Here is a 22462-nt window from a genome sequence, read left to right on the forward strand (position 1 = left end):
CTATATAACGATTGCCACTTCAGATAGCTGTGAAATTAGGTGATTAACTAGTTGTTACTTAACCTTCTAATTTCTGTAGAAGTCTAATTACATGAAACAGAAGTTGGTGTTTTGATTTTTTACTTTGCTTTTCTGTTTTGAGTGTCATTGCAACTACTGTATTGTAAATGATGGAAAATAATTGCATATGTTAAAAAAAAAATGAAAGTTTATAAAGTAAAAAAAAAAAAAAAAAAAAAACTTCAGGGTATAAGCGCTCCTAGTTGCAAGAATTCACAAGATTCAGCCCCTCTTGTTTCCCAAGCCAGGAGTTATAGGGAAACCTTCTTGTGTGTCCCCGTGCGCTCCTCTCTCTTGCCCTTCTCTGTGACCGTGGCTCCCTGCAGCAACCAGGATCCATTTCTCTCCTAAAGCAAGTCACCACTCTTCCGACCTTCTTCGACGTAGCCTCTCCTCTCCGTTTAGTAGTGGGTTTGTTCTGTCAGTCTTCAGGTCTATTTCTGGGGTGTTCAGGATGATCTGATAGTTATCTGTTTGGGACGAGGTGAGCACAGGGTCCTCTGCCACCGTCTTCCTCACGCTCTGACTACTCACCCATTTACTTACCACTGGGCAACAAATTATTACAGTGAAGTTGGATCTTAGTGTGTATATATACTTAACAGAAGGATGTTGACAGATAGTATACTTGAAATGTTACATTTATTAAGGAAAAATAAATTATTGTTTATTTTTAAGGATCAGGTTATTTCTCATAATATTGCATATGTTTTATTTACACAAATTCTTTTAAGCTGCAAACCAGCACTTTTATTAATATTGAACAAGCTGTTAAAATTGCTATGGCTGATCACACCCAAGCCCTCCAGGCCAACTGTAAGCAAATATGTATTACTGAGAAAGCACCAGAAGCAGTCGAGACAGCAAGACTGTGTTCCTAGTAAGGTAAACTAAAACCCCTGCCTCTTTCATTCCTCATTCCCTAAAGGAGTAACACAACAGAGTGAAGGACTTTCTCAGCGACAGCTTTGAGGCCACAAGCGCAACCTTAAATGATTGCTCTTGAGGCTACCGTTTCTGCGGGCAGTCATGTCCAGCTAAATTACATTCCAGTAAAACCATGATTTTGTTGTTTTAACACCAAACTGAATGGTGGGCTGAAATCCACACGTGAAAGAAAAGCTAGGCTTGAGACTTGCTCCTCTTTTAAAGGAATAGTGTTATTCTAGTTTTACTGACACATTCGTTTTCATAAAGTGCAGTAACAAAATAAATAAGGTGAAGAAGGTTTTGAAGCTCTGAGGCTGAGATAAGTTACTGATTATGCTCGACAGCCTTTTAACTCTGTGGAAACTAACATATATGAAAAGCTCTTCGATCCAAGTAACATAATGATTCTTCTCCCCCTTAGATCAGTCTACTATGAAGGAATATATAATTATGCTAGCTTATTCTATGAAAAAGATTAGATTAAAGAGAAAATTTACGTGCTATAGACTAAATCCAGATACAGTCAGGTGCTGAGCATTATTCCTGGCTTCAAAATAGGATGTATCTGTTTCATCATCTGGTTGGGGTATGAAAGGCATAGTTTGATGCTGCAGATTTTCCCAGTCCACATCACTGAAGAGAGGATGACATTTTAGCTCTGAGGAAAAATATGAAACAAAACAGTATTATGACATGATTGCCTAAGTTAAGTGCTCTTTTACAGGAATCAGGAGAAGGTCTCACATGTATCTTGCCTTTGTTGTGCTTCTCACGGATGTGTTTAATCTCTGTGCAACCACACTTCACAGTGGCACATGCTGTGTCAGTCTGTAGAGCACCTGATGTATGACAGGTCACGGCCTGTATTTGTCAAACGAGTGAATGATTTGCCTGAACAGAAGCCTGTCTTTCTCATGCCTCCATCTTCTCACATAACCTCTGACTTGATGAGAGCTTGGCCTACTTCCTGCTCCGGGATACAGTTTCCACGCCACTGATCTTCACGATTAATGCCCACTTCTCATTCCAAGTCTCTGCCGCTAGTTCCTATCTCTGCAGGCCTTAGCACCACCTTTTGTCCTATGTAACTTTGGTAAGAACCTCATCTCCACTACCTTACTTTCTGCCACACGCTTCATCCTTATCTGTCATGGTGATTTTAACACAGACATTGACGATGCTTGTACACATTCCCTTCATGACTGCATGTTCAGTACCTGTCTTCCTTGCTAACTCCTTCTACCTACTAAAATGAAAATATGCTCTTTTGGTCACACTTGTGATAGATACTTAGTTGCTAGACACAACCTCCCCTCTCCTCAACCTTTCACTTTGTAAGATACCAGTAAAGATGTTGGCAAAAAATTAAACGACGGGGCACCCGGGTGGCTCAGTTGGATAAGTGTCCAACTTTAGCTCAGGTCATGATCTCATGGTTCACAGGTTCGAGCCCTGTGTTGGGGTTTGTGCTGATAGCTCAGAGCCTGAAGCCTGCTTTGGGTTCTGTGTTTCTCTCTCTCTCTGCCCCTCTGCAGCTTGTGCTCTGTCTGTCTCTGTCTCTCTCTCAAAAATGAATAAATGCTAAAAAAAATTTTTTTTTAAATTAAGTGAAAATGAAGTGACAAGGCATTAATTACTTAAAAAAAAAACCCACCAGCAACCAATTTAAGGAAAATATTGGGAGAAGACTACACAGACAAGAAAGGATTATATGTCTATATTGGGAGTGATGAGTTGGGAAATCACTATGTCTACAAGCTGGTTTTTCTCTAAACTAAAAGGGAGGAAAACAATAAAATAGCAAAAATAACTCACATTTAGAGATTTGTCTCTTAATTGTTCAAAATAAATGCTTGAGCATGGATTACTTTGGAGTTACTCTTAAACTCTGACCTCCGGATATGATCTGCTCTATGGTGCTCTCATACCCGTTTATTTAAAGGGACCTCACTACAGAATTCTAAGCCGGTTTAAGAGGAACTCTACAAACAGTTGTTGAAACAACTCTTTCTTAACTGAAGACTATTCCTGTCATCTGCTTCACTATGTAAACTGTTCGTTAAACAAATGAACAGAAACTTGAGGTCATTGGTGAGGATGCTGTTCTTCGGTCTCCACTTATTTTCATTTATTCTGTCCTTTAGGAAACAAAATTACCCCAGTTGAACACTTCTGTTCTAAAGTAATTTTTAGAACTGAGCTTTCAAATGTCTGCACCTTCAGTTTACATAGGATCTTTCTCAAAGCTCACTCTTCACAGAGTTCTTTCTGACTACTCTATGTAGAAAATCTCGTCAACACTTTGTATCTACGTACTTGCTTTATTTTTCTTCCCAGGACTCACTGCTAGATGGTATTATGTCATGACTGTATTTGTTTGCTTTTTGTCCTTCCACTAGAGAGTATTCTACAAGCACATGGATTTTAGTCTGGTTCATCCATGGGGTACCTGCAGTGCTCACAGCAGCACTGCGTGGCCCCTAGAACTCACTCTATAGGATTTGTTAAATAAGTAAATAAACTGTTGATCTTATTTGAGGGAACACGTAGAAGCTGTGACATATGACCAAAGCTTGTTTTGCTAAATACCTTATGTCACATGGAAATGCATCTGGGGATGTAACTGCTTATTTGTTGATTATATATACTTAGTTACAAGAAAGATTTTAAGGCAGGGGACAGTAAATCCAATTTCAATTTAAATTGAGGCTAAGGAGATTTTTTGGTTTCAAAATTGGGAGTTAATAACCCCTGCACTGGAAAAGACCACTCAATAGGTCACAAAATGTACCAATTTTTCTTATTGGAGACAACCTGGCATCTAATACATTTGCCAGTCAATAATGATATCAGAAATGAAGCAGTGAGAAATTACAGAAGATAATTTTGATAAAAAGTTTTCTGTATTTGTTGATGATTAACTTTATCAGGCTTTAAAAAAGAATCCTAAGCCATTGACAAGATTGTTTTAAGGTAATTGTTTGAGATTAATAAAATTCAGTGAGTGAACATCCTAACCTGATACACTGAATTTTAATGTAGAATAAGGATCAGTCTATCAATGCATATCTAGCAGGCAAAAATAAACTGAAGACATTTTTACCCATTTAGCAGTCAGATTATTTGTAGTGTTATACTAGAACTTGATATTATTACCATTAACCTGAAATAAATCAAGGGTAAGAGTTTCTTACCACAAAGCCTTACCTTTCATTCCAGCTCTCTTTGTATTATCAATAGTTAAAAGTATTTCTACTGCATTTTGAGCATTATCAGATAACTTTTCTTCACCTTCAGGCCAAGGGATATCTACAAATAAAAAGAGCTTGTTGATTATTGTTCAAATAATACAAAGAGTTAAATGCATCTACCTTAATAGAAAAAGAATCACCTCTTTTCAGAATATTCTGGAATACTTGTTGTGGTGTTTCATCATTAAAAGGAGGAATTCCTGTTAGAAACTCAAACAAGCAAACTCCAAGTGCCCACCAGTCTACCGCAGGACCTGGAATTTAAAAGGGATTAGTTGAACTTGCAAGCATTTTGTACAAATGTTTCAACTAAAATATCAATATATGGATATTTGGGTGAAATCAAGGCATTCATTTCCCTAAGGCTTTCTTCTAGTTTCACGAGGTACAAAAATTTGGGACACCTGGGTGGCTCAGTCGGTTAAGCTTCCGACTTCGGCTCAGGTCATGATCTCATGGTTCGTGGGTTCGAGCCCTGCGTCGGGCTCTGTGCTGACAGCTAGCTCAGAGCCTGGAGGCTGTTTCAGATTCTGTGTCTCCTTCTCTCTCTGACCTTCCCTTTCTCACGCTTTCTCTCTCTCAAAACTAAATAAAACATTAGGAAAAAAAAATTTTTTAAAGGTGCAAAAACTCAAATTACTTTCATTTCAGTAACATGGCAATTACTTTACTTCTCTGTTTTCCAGGAAGTTTAGATTAGTAATTAACACAGCTCATTAAAGAAAACTTTAAGCTATCTTTCATCACTCACCAATAACTTCTGATATTCTGAATACTTAACATGTTCTAAATCCTAAAGCACAACCCAAGAATGTGTTTAAAGATTACTCTCTAGAGTATTGGTCAATTTCAAATTGGGGAACCGTAACATTTAGATAATTCTGTATTCCATTTACTTCACATGGGTATGAAATGAAGTAGCAACATTTATACAAACTGGAAGACAGACCGGTTAGCAAGGGAAAGCCTTAGTGTTTTAATGTACCCCTTATTCCTTTCAAGAACGTAGAGGGACAAAGTAGTTTAACAAGAAGTATTCACTAAACCTATGGCTTGCAGAGGTAATTAGGAGAGAAGGTTTAATAAACAGGTAAAACTGATTTCTAAATGAGACCTTTACTGGAAGCATCGTTCATATACAAAGATGTTTTAAACAATTATTTTAAACATGACTTTATAATATGGTTTCTACTTTTATTTAGTCTTGTCTATGAAAAAGTATTTCCTAAGCAAAGTTAATTTCAGTCAATAAATAATTAACTTTAATATAAACTTAAAATAAGAATTCTAGTCTAGCACTAAATGTGTTCAGAAATGACTCTTTAAAATCAATTTCACAAAATTCATTATTATGGTTAAACAATTGACCCCATTCCATTTTCAAACAAGCAGAGAGGAGCTGGGGAATCTGTCATTAGGAAAATAACCCCATGCACTTAGAGCGCCTTTTTACTGCCAGCCACACAGTCCCGTCTTCCCTACGGAAAGAATGATGAGAACAGCTCAAGCTTCCATTTCTAGAATAATCACTATACATACAAACCACCTCAGTTAGTAGCTCTTTTAAGCACCATTGAAAAAGAATTATTCCAACAGATAGATAGTATAACCAAATAACAGAAAAGTAGGGGAGAAGTCAGGAAAAAAAACCATATATTTTAAATATTTTATTTAGGTTAGAAATTAGAACCCTTTCCCCAGCTCAGCCAAAATGTACTCATGTCAAAAACATACATACCCATATATTTGAGTCAAAGTCTAATAAGATCACATATTATGATAGAATATAGTAATTACATACCACGTGCCAGAGAAATAGAACAAACTTGTTTTACACTATTGATTTTCTAATTCAAAACCCACATCTGTAATTTGTACATTTGATACGGTTATATCTTTCTGCTTACTAATAATAATGGAATTAAGTAGTTAAGAAAATTCATGCACTTTGGTAGGTGCTAATTTTTAACATTTTTTATGAAGCCTATTTCCTAGGTGCAATAAGAAAAGCTGTATCTTCACTCTCTGCTCCTTTTAAAGTTATTTTATAAATGCTACATGCCTACAACTGCTTTCACAGAGAAAAGCCGTCTCTCTGGATGTCTTCTTGCTCAGAAGACAGAATGCAGTTTATTTTTATACTTCCAAAGTGAGGTAAAAGGAAAGAAAACAAATATTCTATACAATGTGATCTAGTTATACTTTGACTGTTCAGTTTAATTTGCTTTGCCATATTACTTTACAGAGACGTTCACTCACCGGAAGTCAGAAATCCTGCACACAAGAAAAGAGTAATTAGGTGCACTGTATTAAAACCGAGTTCACTGTCACATCATTCACTGGACTAGACACTAAGTATTGTGCCAGATACAGGGACACAAAGATGAATAAGAAAGATAACTTTTCCTAAGAAGAAAACAGCCTACTCTGGGGAGAGACAAAAATAGATAAATTTGCCACAATGTTAAGAGAGATGAAACAAAAATCTGCACAAGGAGCTACGGGAGACTCCGGCAGGAGTTCTAAGTCCTTGGTGGAGGGGGGACACCATGAAGGGCAGCAGAGAAGCCTCGCTGTCCTCAGCATGATGTTCAGAAACAGAGCGGTCAATGTAAGAAACGGAATTGCGTGGTGACTGACCTTGGGGCCTGGGAGTTAGGGAAACAGATACAAAGTAGTCATTTTCTAAAAATTGTAAGTTGCTTTGTATTATTTGTTATTTTAAAAACTATCAAATTACCTTTATAGAAAATGAAAACCTTAAAAATCTATCATTAGAGAGCTGAGGTAACTACATGTCCCACTAAAGCAGTGGCAGGATCTAACAAACCAAATCTTTAAGTTTGAAGCTTACTGTCAGACTGTATCTTAAATTGAGAAAATGTAGACTAAAGGAAATGAGCTGGCAAACGTGTGACTTAGCAATGCGGGCACTGTACAAAAGTCATTTTAGTGCCGAGAGGAGCTTAGCTGTTCTGGCCAGTAATGGGGAATACAGACGGTGTCTCCTTCAACATCGCAGAGACGGTTGACGGTGTTAGTGGAGTGCTAACCACTGAGTCCTTGTGGAGAGCTGTGTAGAAGGAAAACACAGACTCGAGTCTCAAGAAATCTTCATGAGCTTTTGCAGTGGAGACAAATATAATAACATAGGTAAGATGACATAAGCTGACGTTAAACAGTTTATAATAAAGTGACACAAAAGTGAGCAGCTACTTCTCCATAATTGACCAAGGACGCTTTGTGAAGAGGTAACATTGGACCAGGTGTTGAGATGAGATGAAATCTGATGAAAGATGATGGGGCTCTGGCCCTTCTCAACTCAGGGAGAACACCTGTGCAAAGTAAGGAAACCCTGAAGAAAAATGTGTCTAAGGAGCAGGACGGGAACAGGAGGCTTACAACGAGATTCCGTGAGTCTGCTGGCATCTTCATCTTGGAATTCCCATGCTCTGGAACTGTGTGTGAGGAATGCATTTTCGTTGCTTTCAGAAGAAAAACAGAGAATCTTTGAGAGACGAGGCTAGTGTGGGAGCGTAGAGCCTCCAACGCCCTGATCAGTAACCTGGCTTTTACTTTGCAGGTGGGAAGGAGCCACCATGGGTTGTCAAGGAGAGAAGCAGCCCGACCACTTTGTGTCTTAAAAGGGAAAATCTGGTGGCAGTGATTATAGACAACAGAAGGGAGATGACGGTCCAGGAAGAGAGCTAGTGAAGTGAATGAAAGGGACAGGAGTTTCTTACAGAGGTTAGTGGCAGAGATACAAAGTGAGACGACATTCTGCAGGGACAGTATTGACTAGATTTACATGCCTGGACATAGGGACACGGTCTGTGCTGTCACGAAGGTGGTGGAACTGAGAGAGGGAACAGAGGAAGAGCACACCGGACAAGTCCCATTTTGACACCAGCATGCCCAGTGGACAGCTGAGTAGGTGCTTTGTCCTCGTGTCTGCTGCCTAGAGAAAGCCAGGATTATAGCTGGGTATTTGGGAAGCATCGGCAAGGACATAAGCACTGAAGATGGGAGATTACAGGAAGTAGGTGTAGGGGGGAAAGGGTAAAGTAAGGGGCGGGACTGTGCAGAGGAATCTCCATAGTGTGAAGAGCTGGAGAGCAGAGGCTTAGCAACAGAGGCGTGAGCCTGGGAACAAGCCGGTATATCTGACAAGAATGACATCACTGAGGCCTGTGAATGACAACGTGTCAGCACCAGGTGCCTGGCTGGGTGAGTCTGTAGAGTCTGTGACTTTTGACCTCGTGGCTGTAAGTTCGAGCCCCACGTTGGGTGCACAGATTACTTAAAAATAAAAATCTTTTAAAAAAGGAACAGTGTCAGTTAAATATGGTAAGGATAACAGTCAGATTGCCTGAGCAAGAAAATATCAAGCAAAAAAAAAAAGAAGCCACCTTTGAGAAGGGAGATGGTGAGGGGCGAACAAGGATGGAAACTATTTTCAGGTTAAGGAGAAAAGGCAGCATAGGAACAAAAATAGAAGGGGGGGGAGGGGGTGTGGGGAAGATAAGACAGCTGATCACCAAAGGAGCCCAAAGAAAAGGGAAGCAACTGATAGATCAAGACGGTGCTCACATTAGGGACCGAATTGTGTCGCTCCTGGAAGACACGTCGGAGTGTTAATCCTGAGGTCCTCGGAACGTGCCATTTGGAAATATGGTCCTTGCACATATAATTAGGTAGGTGAAGATGAGGTCAAACTGGAGTAGGTTGGGCCCTAATCCAATGTGACTGGTGTCCTTATGAAAACACAGCCATGTGGCCGTGGAGACATAGGGAGAACAGCATACGAAGAGGCACCTGCCAGCCACGGAACACCAAAGACTACAGGCAAACCACCAGAAGCTGGAAGGGGTGGGGCGGTCCCTCCACACCTTTGGAAGGGTTCACGGTGCTGCTGACACCTTGATTTCACACGTCCAGCTTCCAGAACTGTCAGACAAGAGGTTCCTGTCATTTTGAACTATCAGTTTGTGGCACTTTCTTACAATAGCCCTAGGAAACCAATAATTTGGTTCCACAATGTGGGAAGGGAACGTTCTTCAGAGAGAGAAGGGGACAAGGAGAGGTTAGGGAAAAAATGCCAGCCTTGTCTTCCTAGGCTGCATCCTGAACATGCCTCATTTCTGGCTTGACCCCTGCAGTGAGGGTTAGCCCTAACCAGGGTGAGCTTCTGCAGACTGTATTCCTGAGCCAAAACTGGAACAGACCTGAGGAGACATTTAGAGCAAAGATGCAGGTGGACAGGGCAGGGCTTCTCTGGATCACTGAGACTGAACCGGAAGGCAAAGAGCAAATGGCTGACCGTCTTCTCTTACCATCAGAAATGCCACACCATGGGAAAAGAGAATCGCATGAATTGTTTTTGTTTTTTTTTTAACTCCTGGCAATCGAAGCACCAAAGAAATTTAAAACAAATTTTCCTCCAAAGAAAATACAGAGATCGAGAGCACTTCAAAAAGGCGAGACACGAAGCCTTACCATGGGCCCTGCCCAGTAACAGCTCAGGCGCGAGGTAGTCCGGGGTCCCGAGAATCCGCCCGTCATCCACTGGGGCTGGCCCTCGCCTCACGCTCTTCGGAGTTCGGAATGGAGTTCCTGGTTTGATCTGATTTGGGGTCTGCTAATTTAAAAAGCATTTCAGAGACAATAAATATCTCCGTTCCTTTTACAGAGAACAGAACTGCTAAAACAAAAGCAAAGTGAGGCTGCCAGGCATGAGAGATATATTCAAATTCCTGATCAATTTTGAAAATGGATTCATTACCAATTATAATTTTGAGCAGTCTCGAAAGCTGGTGAAATTCAATAGTTTAAATAACACTAATTATTTCAGTAAGATCAGGATATGCAAGAAAGAATGAAAAAATACCAAGAATTTTTTTTTAATGTTTGTTTATTTTTGAGAGAGACCGACAGTGCAAACAGGGGTGGGGCACAGAGAGAGAGAGAGATACATAGACTCTGAAGCAGGCTCCAGGCTCTGAGCTGTCAGCACAGAGTCTGATGCGGGGCTCAAACCCACAAACTGTGAGATCATGACCCAAGCCGAAGTCGGACACCTAACCGACTGAGCCACCCAAGCACCCTATGAAAAACTTCTTGATAACATGGATTTATACAAACTTAAGAATGGTCACCTAGGGACACTGTGACAAAATGATTAAATTATTGGGACAACACATAAGTTGGAATTAAATATAAATAAACCTCCTCTGCTATTTGGTGTTTAAGTTTTTAAGATATTCTGTTATCTTGGGGCACCTGGGTGGCTCAGTTGGTTAAGCGTCCAACTTCGGCTCGGGTCATGATCTCACAGTTTGTGGGTTTGAGCCCTGTATCAGGTTCAGTGCTGACAGTTCAGAGCCTGAAGCTTATTTCTGGTTCTATCTCCCTCTCTCTCTGCCTCTCCCCTGCTCATGCTCTATCTCTCTCTCTCTGCCTCAAAAATAAATTAAAAATTAAAAAACAAAGATATTCTCTTATCTTACAAGGACTCTCAGACCAGTGGGACAGGTAACGGCATATTCTACAGACAGATAAGAAACAGGCTCTGAGTGAAAGGGGCTGCTGCATTACACAGTAAATTCTGAATAGACAACCCAAGTCTTGTGACCTTAATTCAGGGTTTTTACTTTCTATTTTATGATCTCTCTCCAAAGGAAGGGGAAAAAATGAAACTCTGGGTTTAAGATAAAAGTTTAGAGAATGCAAAAAACAAAAGATTGGAAATGTATATTTTCCAACTTGTTTCTATAAAGAAAAGAGATCATCTATGAAGCTCCTTAGAAGGGAGCAAGGTAGAGTGGACACTATATTGTACCTCAACGTTGCTGTCATCAAGTGAAAATATGTGATTGTAAATATGTAAACATGTGATTAGAAAAATGTTAAAGTCTAGAGAGCAAATGAAGGAGGCACTATAGTTAAGAATAAAATTACTTCCAGCTTTACCTTCCTACAAAACCTCTAACCATCCACCCATAGATTCCCAACAAGCAGAACAGAATTCTATGGTAAATCTCATATAATCCAGGTGAGAGGCAAGTATCTGGCTTTAACAGTTTATTGTTACAAAGTCTAAAGACAAAGGGTTAAAAAGTTGTAACGTACCTGATGTGGCATATAGGATGTTCCTTTTTGAGTAGGGGTTATGGCCATGGGGTATGAACCACTGTAAACACAGGAAACATCCATTGCATCTAAAGAGGTAGTGCTCATTTTGGACGGTTCTGAGTTATTAGAGGCATTAATCGGACTGTTAAAACTTCGAAAAGCTACAGCATTTCTTTTAGATACGGTTAATGTTTTCAACCCCTCCGAAGACGGGGCTAGCATTTTCTGGCTACTGCCTTGTACAGCGGGATTCTCATCAGTTTTCAGCAAGGTACTTTCTTGCCAGCTGGGTGATACGGTCAGCAGACCTTCAATGTTGGATTCTTCAAAAGAGGATTCTTTGAGGCTTTTATCTGGATCCAAGGACTGCCGTTCTAATGAACTTTCTGTTATAGAAATTCCAGGAAAGGATGAATCGGAGTCCATACAGATACTTTTAGAAGCCCTCTCCTCATCGGAACAGAGAAAACTGGAGTTTAAGTGGTCCTTCTTGTTATTCTTGTCACAATCTTCATCCAGTTCACACATAAGGTTTTTTGCTATCATTGGGATAGGTGATTTTTCTGGTGTTTGTTGTTTATCAGGGAAAGAATCGACCATGTTCTCCTTATTAGCACAGTCATTTTGCTGATCTCTACGTACCGAGAGCTTAAGGTCTTGGACTTCAGTCGTTAAGCCTGTGCTTTGAGTTATACAACCATCGTTCATTTCATTACTTCCCTTAAGCTCTATACAATTTTTTTTATTCTGTATAATATTCCGACAAGGACTAGAGTCAACTAACTCAAAATTTCTCTTAAACCCTCTCTTCCCAAGGTGCTCATCAGTCCTATCAACAGAATCCACAGCCCACGGATCTGAGGGATGAGAAGCAGGCTGTGTTTTGTCAGTGGCCGTGTTAATGTTATTTATATCCAGTTCTCTTGCTTCCCAAGACGCTTCCTCAGGGAAGCCTTTTTTAGCAGGGTTTACACAAGAGCTTCCGGTCGCAGGAACGGTCCCGCCGTCATGAATGGGAGAAAGGGCTAACTCAAGATCCTTTTTATTGAAACCTTTGGTCTCGATAGCATTGGTAGATTTTGTACCTAAAGGCTTTTCTATTATATTCCAACTCATCATTGTAGAGCCCAGTGCATCATCACTTTCCTGAGAGGGAGGAAAAATCACTGCTTAGTTGAATAAAACTGAGATTCTTGAACCTTATAAACCTGTTGACTTAGGGGGAATAAATGACCCCATAAACTACTATGCTACCTATTCTTAATATTTAGTGGAACAAATAAATAATGAAAACAGAGAATTAGAAAACTATATAAGCAATTATAGCATGTATTTATACATATTTTGAGTAAAACACTAGTCTAAAAATCAAATTAACTATTCTAGAGCATGTGTTTGTATAATTTAATATGTATTATATTATTTGATATTCTGTAACACATATTTGAAACAAGGTATTCAAGTAGCACAAATTAATAGGTAATATCTTCAGGCAAAATTGAGGGTAAGGTTACATTATATATATCTTCTTAGCAACAGGTATAGATGATTCTGTTTTGAATTACAAAATGCACAACTTGAAATATAGTTAAGGGAAAATTACAGGCAAAAATTTTATTAATGTAAACACATATACCTTCATATAAGTATAATAAAAACAAGCTAATAAAGATGAAGCTAAACTAACAATTTCTCATTAAAACCCCAAAATAACAGGAATTAGAATCTACTGTCCACAAGATGAGACGTTGGTGCATTAATAACAAAACACTTTTTGTAAAACCTGTTTGAATCCCAACTATCTGCAAGTGCTCTTGTATGATCAGAGCTTTGTTCATAATGTTATAAACTGGCACATGGTAATCAGGAGTTTTATAAGATTATGCAATTAGAGTGTATCTTCAGTAAACTCTAATACTGCCTACTTTTGGTATGTGAAAATCAAACTTTATTAACTACTTAGTAATAATGAATCATGAAGAAAAATAACAAAAATCCCTAAATAATAACTCATAGATCCGCAAGATCATCCGAAGATTAACACAGGGTTTGTCAGGGTTCCCTTGTGGTCCATTGTCACTCTTCTGTTCCTAACTTTTTTTTTGAGAGAGAGAGAGAGACCGAGAGAGAGAGAGAACGCAAGCGAGGCGGGGAGGGGCAGAGGAAAGACAGGGAATCCCAAGCATGCTCCATGCTAGTGCACAGCCTGACACAGGGATAGATCTCATGATCAGTGAGCTCATAACTGAAGCCAAAATCAAGAGTTGGATGCTTAACTGACTGAGCCACTCAGACACCCTCTTTGTTCATAGCTTGAGAAAGTCTGCTATAATTTAATCACTGCATTCCCCAGGGATGCTGAAGTGGGAGGAAGAAGGTAAACCTGTGTATAGTTTGAAATATTATACAATATACTTTCTTGAATAGGAAGAGGTATAGTAACAGCATTAGGAATGGAAATCTGTTTATTCTGTAGAATTTATTACCTATAGAGCAGCATATAAGAGAAGGAAAAAAGACTGTGAAAAATAATTTTGACCTTACTTCCATTATACAAATATCCAACAATAAAGAAAACCATATTACTGAGAACAAGGAGCAAATACAATCTAAATTATTTATTCAAATGGAAGGTTTATTCTTTGTGCATTATCATTATAGTATTCTAATTTTTTTTATGTTCTTTATTTGTTTTTGAGAGACAGAGAGACAGTGGGAACAGGGGAGGGTCAGAGAGAGAGGGAGATACAGAATCTGAAGCAGGCTCCAGGCTCTAAGCTAGCTGTCAGCACAGAGCCTGATGCAGGACTTGAACCCACGAACCGTGAGATCATGACCTGAGCCAGACAGATGCTTAACTGACTGAGCCACCCAGGCGCTCCTCATTATTGTACTCTAACATTATTTCATCTGTACTCTATGAAGGATACTTTATTATCATTTAAAACTTCAGTATCTCTCAGCTTTAATACTTATTGGCTTTATGGCTTTAAAAAGGCAAAAACAGAATAGATATATGAAGTAAAATAATTTTAAGTAACTCCATTCACTTAGCAAGCAATCTCCTTAGAATAAATACTTTTTTTTTTTTTTTTTTTTTTGAGAGAGAGAGAGAGAGAGCGCAGGGGAGACGGGCAGAAGGAGAGAGAATTCTTAGCAGGCTCCATGCTCAGTATGGAGCTAGACGTGGGGCTTGATCCCTTGACCCTGGGATCATGATCGGAGCTGAAATTTAGCGTGAGATGTTCAGCAGACTGAGCCAACCAGGCACCCCTAAAATAAATACTTTCTAAGCCACACCTGCATTACCTTTGTGGTCTAAAACTTATCTCTGATCCAGAAGAGTTACCATTCCACTAAATGAGAAATTGGCAGAAAACAGTATAGAAGGAGGCAGTTTAAGTTTTAAAATAAGACTTAAAAAAAAGAAAGTGCAACAAACTAGTCATGGTAGGGAATTTAAAAAGAAAAAGAAAAAAAAAAAAAAAAGAAGCTCATCTAGATGCCTATGAGCCAAACATTTACTATCAATTATTTACAAGCTCAGTATATAGTATTAAAAAAATATTTTTTAAAGTTTATTTTTGGGAGACAGAAAGAGAGCACGAGCAGAGGAGGGGCAGAGAGAGAGAGAGAGAGAGAGAGAGAGTGAGCGTGTGTGCACGAGAGGGAAAGAGAGCGAGAATCCAAAGCAGGCTCCAGGCTCTGAGCTGTCAACATAGAGCCTGATGTGGAGCACGAACCCACTAACTGTGAGAACGTGACCTGAGCCGAAATCGTATGCTCAACCAACTGAGCCACCTGGGTGCCCCTATATATTATTAATCATGAAAAATTCCACATTTGAATGAGAAATGAAATCTTTAAAAATAATTTGACAGAATATACAGGGTAAGGAAGACTACCTTGACTGCTGTTCATGTAACAGTTTCATTTCCTTCCAGAATTTCCATGAGAAAGTAGAAGGTATCTCTGTCATCAACGGGCCGTACCAAACTGGCTTAGGTTCAGATAAATGGCCCTCTCACCTGGCACTCCTCCTCCCACGTGGGGCTGCTGTGGCCCTCAGACTCCACACTGGACATGAAGGTGTACGACTGGCTGCTGGCACTGGATGTAGCCAGCCTCCTCCTGGACTGCAGGAGGTTAGACGTGAGGCACTTCACAGGCATCCTGGGGTTGGAGGTGACTGTTTCAAGACCTGCAGGGAAGAGCAAATATTGAAGCTGCATCACATCTTTATGAGTTCCTCTAAATTGAAAAAAAAAAATTTTTTTTTACATTTACTTAATTTTGAGAGACAGGGAGAGACAGAGCATGAACAGGGGAGGATCAGAGAAAGAGGGAGACACAGAATCAGAAGCAGGCTGCAGGCTCCAGGCTCTGAGCTGTCAGCACGGAGCCCGACGTGGGGCTTAAACCCATGAACTGTGAGATCATGACCTGAGTTGAAGTCAGACGTTCAACCGACTGAGCCACCCAGGCGCCCTTCTGAATTCCTCAATGAACCTGAGCTTTGCAGAAAATTAGGCAGAGTATTAAGTATGGCACATCAGAACTCTTTCTGGTTCAGAACATTATCCAATCCACAACAGTGGCTCAGGTGTTTTTGGTACACAAATACCAATCTAAATGTTTAGTGAAAACCAAACCAAACCAAAACAAAAAAAACCCCTCAACACTCACAAAGTGAAATTGGTACAAAAGACTTAAGTTGTAATTAGGAGGAAATCCATTTTGAATATCCAGTACCCAATTTGAAACTCTTCTTGATAAAGGAGCATTATTGACATTCTATATGCAGATATAAGATTGGAATGTGACTAAATATACTCAGTTCAGTTTGTTTTTAAAACCATAGTTTCATTCCAATGTTGAGACTTAGGTGCTTACAAGTGTGAATTATACACATCCATAAGGGATTTTCTTTTAATACTACTGGGTACAGCAAGTAACCGTGAACTGGCTAGCAGCAAGTGAGGAAGAGAAAGCAGCATCCTCAGGGCCCTGGGGGGCTCAGTTGGTTAAGAGTCCAGCTTCAACTCAGGTCATGATCTCATGGTTCGTGGGTTCAAGTCCCGTGTCGGACTCTGTGCTGACAGCTCAGAGCCTGGAGCCTGCTTCAGATTCTGTGTCTCCCTCTCTCTCTGCCCCTCCCCCACTTACTCTCTGTCTGTCTCTCTCTAAGATAAAATTTAAAATAATTAAAAATATAAGAAAGCAGCATCTTCTACATGACGCATGTACCTTTATCATATAATGATGCTAAATTTGTGGTTCCTTAATTTATAATGAGGCATGACAGACAATCATGTTTTTATTATAGCGCATACACAGATTTTCTATGTATATAAAAGATATATAAGATATATATGTATCTTGTTTTCTCTTTCCCAAATGGGTGAACATGACAAGTAAATTCTTACGGTTTTCTGATTAAACAAATCTTGGAACTTTAAAACCTGAAGTAGAATCTTAATGTCCATTTAAAATAACTGTATTTTTGGTACATAAACCCTCTCAAACTCCTGAAACTCTCTGGACACTGACCTTGATATCTGACTGAACTGCTCGGCTGCCTTTCCTCAGTCCTGTGGGTGGGAACTTGTGTCTCTTCAATGCCAAGTGAATACTGTGTATTTGCTAATGAGTCCTTTCTGGATCACTGCTATGATCAGACCATTCCTTTCCTTGGAACTTTCGAGGACTCCCCTTGTCTACAGTTTAAATTCTAGGTTCCCTGTAATGATACTTGATCCTTCCCTATTATCTGCTAAGTTTCCTTTCCCGTCGCACGTGCTGCTCCATTGTCACATAGCACATTAGCCCCATTATCTGAAGATGGAATACTTCTGCCTTTGCTCATGCCTCTATCTGAAATGCCCTTTTCCAATATGTTTGGAGCTACTGCTGTACCTTTACTGAGAACCATTCCTGACCTTTCCAGTTAGCACTTAACACTTTCTGTGTTGTAGCACGGTATCCTTCTTACGGATTTTATTTTATAGGGTTGCTATTGTTATCCTTTTATATCTGTAATCAACACAAAATTATAGGTTCTTCTGAGGCAAGGACCTCTCTCACTCATCTTGATAATCACTCAGTGACCAGCGCGGCGCCTTGCCCTAATCTAGTTCTGACTAGAATAAAGAAATGACTAAGGGAGAGGCAATTGTTTTCACTTCAAAATAAGGCTCTAGTAACATCAGCATATTCTGTATTTTAGTAGTTTTGGGCTTATCAAAGCTATATATTTTCAGCCATTCTGATTTCCACAGAAGTGATTTTGACAGAAGAAACAAGACTCAATGAATTTGGAAGAGAGGGTCAGTGAAGAGAAAATTGTATTTACGATCAGGACTTGGCTAACCCACTTACTAGTGTGTAATTGAACATTTTCAAACATTAGCTTTCTCATTTGTAAGTGAGATATCCTAGATATGTAAAGATTTGAGGACCAAATTCAAAATGAGGCAACATCTATGAAAACATGCATTCCCAAGATGAAGAACATGAGTTCATCCAGTGTTGCTAAGTTATAAAAGTTATAACAGGTGAACTGAAGTGCAATAAAATGTCCCGTTCTCTTCCTCTACTATTTAACTTTTGTTTTTTATTGTGTGCTAATGAAAAAATTTTATCTTTACTTCAAGTATTTTATTTCAAAATCTTTTGAAAGTCTTTTAAAAATAATTTTTTAAAGACACACAATATTAGGGGCGCCTGGGTGGTTCAGTCGGTTAAGCCTCTGACTTCGGCTCAGGTCAGATCTCACGTTCGTGGGTTCGAGCCCCGCATCGGGCTCTGTGCTGACAGCTAGCTCAGAGCCTGGAGGCTGCTTCCAGTTCTGTGTCTCCTTCTGTCTCTGCCCCTCCCCCTCTCATGCTCTGTCTCTGTATCAAAAATAAATAAAACATTTAAAAAAATTTTTAAAAAAAAGGACACACAATATTATAGGTACTACATCTTGTTTATATAAGATTTCCAATGACCCAGTACAGTGAAGTTTACCTATTATTCTTTTTTTTTCTTTGTTTTTTTTTTTATTTTTTATTTTTTTACTTATTATTCTAATACCACGCTAAATGAAGAGTATCTCATTAGCTAAATCATTTATCTGTTGACTTAAAGATCTGCAATAGGGGCGACTTGTTGGCACAGTCAGTAGAGTATGTGACTTTTGATCTCGGGGTTAAGTTCCAGCCCTTTGTTGGGTGTAGAGATTACTTAAAATCTTTATTTAAAAAAAAAAATCTGTGACAATCTGTGTCAGAAATGGCATTAACATGAGGACATAGAAATCCCCCAGACTGTTAAAGAATTAGCATTTCAAACTCATACTGAAAATTTAAAAATGTAAAAACATGTTGTTCTTCAAAAGACACACTTAATGGAATAAACCACCTTTTATACTCACATGAGTTTAGTAGTTTGCTCGAATAAGAAGTAGTATCCTTGTGATCTACAGACATAGGACAAATGAGTGATGTTTCAGAGACATGGGTAGAAAGAATATTTGCAGAGTCTCTGTTTTTTTCTGCAACGGGTGTGTACTAGCAAAGAGAGAAAAACAAAAACATATGCTAAGATTTACCTCCACAAGAACACCACCTAAGTACATAGACTGTTATAGCACCTAAATAGATAAATGTGAAAGTAACTCAACATGCTTGATATTTAAATTTATTTTGATCAGGGGCGTCTTGGTGACTCAGTCGGTTAAACGTCCCGACTTTGGCGCAGGTCATGATCTCTCAGCACATGAGTTCAAGCCCCACATCAGGCTCTGTACTGACAGCTTAGAATTCTGTGTCTCCCTCGCTCTCTGCCCCTCCCCTGCTCATGCTCTACCGCCCTCCCTCTTTATCTCAAAAATCAATAATAAACATTAAAAAAATTTTTTTTATTTTGATCATTTATTAAAAAAAGGATTTAAAACTTTAAATGGGCATGTTATGTGAGCTTTTTCTAATTAAGTACTTACAAATCCCAAAGAGCTGATGAGAGATAACACTTGTCCTGGGGTTCTTGAATAATCTTGTCTAGGTTTAGCCATTGATGGTGTTGTGAGGATATCCATCATATTGATATCTAAGTAGAGAAAAAAGGATGTGAAATTCTTTAAAAACTTCAACGTCACTGACTTACTAGTCAATAACCATCTCTTCTGAACTTTGTTGCCCTTTCCACATTATTAACATTATCTATAAAGTTAATTTGTGTAAGATGAGCATATCCAGTAAAGCCTCCATGCCACACAGTAAACATATACCACCCAGCAGACAGAGAAGGATGACTATGATCTCTCTGGTGTATGGAATCTTAAAAAACAAAACAAAACCAAGCTCACAGATACCGAGAACAGACTGGTGGATGTTAAAGGCAGGGGTGGGGATGGCAGTGGGGGGAGAAATGGTGAAAAGGGTCAAACATAAAATTTTAAGAGAGTAAATACTTCCTTATTAAAAAAAAAAGTGGGGGGTGCCTGGGGTGCTCAGTCAGTTGAGTGCCCGACTCTTGATTTCAGCTTAGGTCATGATCTCACGGTTCATGAGTTCAAGCCCTGCATTGGGCTCTCTGCTGACAATACAGAGCCTGCTTGGAATTCTCTCTGTGCCCCTCCCTTGCTCTCTCTCTCAAGATAAATGAATAAACTTTAAAGAAAACTAAATATTTATTTTTTATTTATTTCTGAGAGACAGAGAAGGAAAGTGCGAGTAGGGGAGGGTCAGAGAAAGAGGGAGAGATGGAATCTGAGGCAGGCCCCAGGATCTGAGCTAACTGTCAGCACAGAACCCGATGTGGGGCTCTAACCCACGAACTGAGAGATCACGACCTGAGCCTAAGTCAGACGCTTAACCGACTGAGCCACCCAGGTGCCCCCAAAATAAATAAATTTTAAAAAGCAGGGCACCTGAGTGACTCAGTTTTTTTAGCAACTGATTCTTGATGTCAGCTCAGGTCACAATCTTACTGATTTTGAGATCGAGCTCTATGTCCAGCTCTGTGACAGTGAGGAGCCTGCTTGAGATCCTCTCTCCCTCTCTCTCTGCCCCTCCCTTCACTCACTTTCTGTCTCACAAAAATAAAACATTAAAAAAAAAAGCAAGTGCTTGAAATCAATTTGATAGAACAAAATCTTGCTCTGAAATGAACAGGACACAGTATAATGACCCAAATTAGTAGTCACCGAGGTGCCTGCGTGGCTCAGTTGGTTAAGCATCTGACTTTGGCTCAGGTCATGATTTCACAGCTTGGGGTGAGTTTGAGCCCTGCATCGGGCTCTCTGCTTTCAGCAGCCTCTGTCCCCGCTTCTCTTTGCCCATCCCCCCTTTATTCTCTTGCTCTCTCTCCCTCTGTCCCAAAAACAAACATTCAAAAAAAAAAAAAAAAAGGAGTACTGAGTTGCCTCTAACTGGCAACAAAATAATTTTTGGTAAATCAAATACTAGAAAAGGATACGGTAAGAAAAATTAAGAAAGGAACATTAGGAATATAAATTACATTTCAATATCATAATCTACTTAAGGAAGTAGTACAAATTATGGGCTCCTCTGTTAACTAATGTATGCAAGCGTAGGTCAAGATAGAAACTGACGCAGATTTTTAAAAATCAATTTCAGTGTATGACTTTGTAAAATAATTCAACATTTCACACATAATGTTTATTTTGTTGCCAGTTAGAGGCAACTCAGTACTCGTTTTCTTTAAGTATACATCCAGTATACTGTAGCATTAGGACCATCCTTCGTGGCATCCCATCTAGCAACCTGTACTCAAATACTATTATTACTGTTGTGAAGAGTGTCAGCAGTTATGTGAAATAGGATTAATAAAAACTATCAATAGCCCACAGCAGTTCAGGTCACATTTATCAAACAAATTAAAAACCTTTAGGTATTCAAAACTTTCTGAAATTTTACTTGTAGATAAAGAATTATAGATCTTGATTTTCAAATAATTATAGTATCATGTTTTATAATTTATAAGCCCAATTTTGTTTTCTACTGTTCATTTATTTCTATCTGAAACCAATTTAATAGATGATACAATATGCTACCAAGTCAATAAGCTCTCAAGGATCCGTAATTTTTTCAGACTTTCTAATTAATTAATTGTTTAATTTACATCCAAGTTAGTTAGCATATAGTGCAACAATGATTTTGGGAGTAGATTCCTTAACACCCCTCACCCATTTAGCCCGTCCCCCTCGCACAACCCTCCAGCAGCCCTCTGTTCTCTATATTTAAGAGTCCCTTGTTTTGTTTCTCTTCCTGTTTTTATATTATTTTTGCTTCCCTTCCCTTATGTTCATCTGATACTTCTTTTCTCTAATATTTATTTTTGAGAGGGAGAGAGAGGCACAGAGACAGGGAGACAGAGGATCCAAAGTGGGGTCTGCACTGACAACAGAGAGCCCGATGAGGGGCTCAAACCCACAAATCATGAGATCATGAGCTGAGCCGAAGTGAGCCACTTACCTGACTGAACCACCCAGGTGCCCCTCAAGTATCCATATTTCTATGATTAATTTAAGTAATTTCTAGTTTCTATTAGGAACAATGCTGCTACAAAGTTTTATTCATATTATTTTCTTCACTTGAACCATTTCCTTGGAATAAAAGACAGGGCCACCTGGGTGGATAAGCATCTGACTCTTAATTTTGGCTCAGGTCATGACCTCAGAATTGTGAGGCTGACCCCATGTTGGGCTCCCCACCAACCACGCAGACCCTGCATGGGGATTAGGGGATTGGGATTCTCTGTCTCCCTCCCTTTCTGCCCCTCCCCTGCACATGTGCTCTCTCTTAAGATAAATAAATAAACATTTTTTAAAAAAAGGAATAAATTCTAAGACATAATCAGTCACTAGGTCAAAAAGAATTAAAACTTTTATTTCTTAAAACACATTGGTAGATATCTGTTAGAAAGCACTGTGGTAATTACAATGTCAAACTGTGTTTTTGCAGTCTTATTAATTCTGGATCTTCATTTCCCTCTCTATATCTTTTTTTTCTTTTCTCTTTTACCTTTTTTTTTTTTTTTTGCCTGGCTTAATAGGGTGAAATGATTCATTTGTTATAAAAAAA

At 39.1% G+C, this 22462-nt stretch overlaps 1 protein-coding gene across 5 annotated transcripts in view; it reads right to left on the minus strand.

The window, feature by feature from the left end:
• Window positions 1-745: 745 nt before the first annotated feature.
• MASTL (microtubule associated serine/threonine kinase like) overlaps window positions 746-22462 on the minus strand; it is a 41037-nt gene continuing 19320 nt past the window's right edge. The window contains exons 5-13 of one of the 5 annotated variants that reach the window (XM_029954048.1): window positions 19357-19463; window positions 18790-18925; window positions 15401-15573; window positions 11370-12518; window positions 9738-9876; window positions 6501-6515; window positions 4382-4495; window positions 4198-4299; window positions 746-1648 (exon numbers count right to left, since the gene is read on the minus strand). In XM_029954048.1, the coding sequence (XP_029809908.1) occupies window positions 1491-1648; window positions 4198-4299; window positions 4382-4495; window positions 6501-6515; window positions 9738-9876; window positions 11370-12518; window positions 15401-15573; window positions 18790-18925; window positions 19357-19463 (2093 nt within the window). In that variant the 3' untranslated portion in view covers window positions 746-1490. Of the gene's footprint in view, window positions 1649-4197; window positions 4300-4381; window positions 4496-6500; window positions 6516-9737; window positions 9880-11369; window positions 12519-15400; window positions 15574-18789; window positions 18926-19356; window positions 19464-22462 lie in introns of all 5 variants that reach the window. The other 4 variants (XM_029954047.1, XM_029954046.1, XM_029954045.1 and 1 more) reach the window with 4 other exon arrangements.

The sequence above is a fragment of the Suricata suricatta genome, chromosome 10 (genome assembly GCF_006229205.1).
Source record: "Suricata suricatta isolate VVHF042 chromosome 10, meerkat_22Aug2017_6uvM2_HiC, whole genome shotgun sequence".
NCBI classification, from domain to species: domain Eukaryota; kingdom Metazoa; phylum Chordata; class Mammalia; order Carnivora; family Herpestidae; genus Suricata; species Suricata suricatta.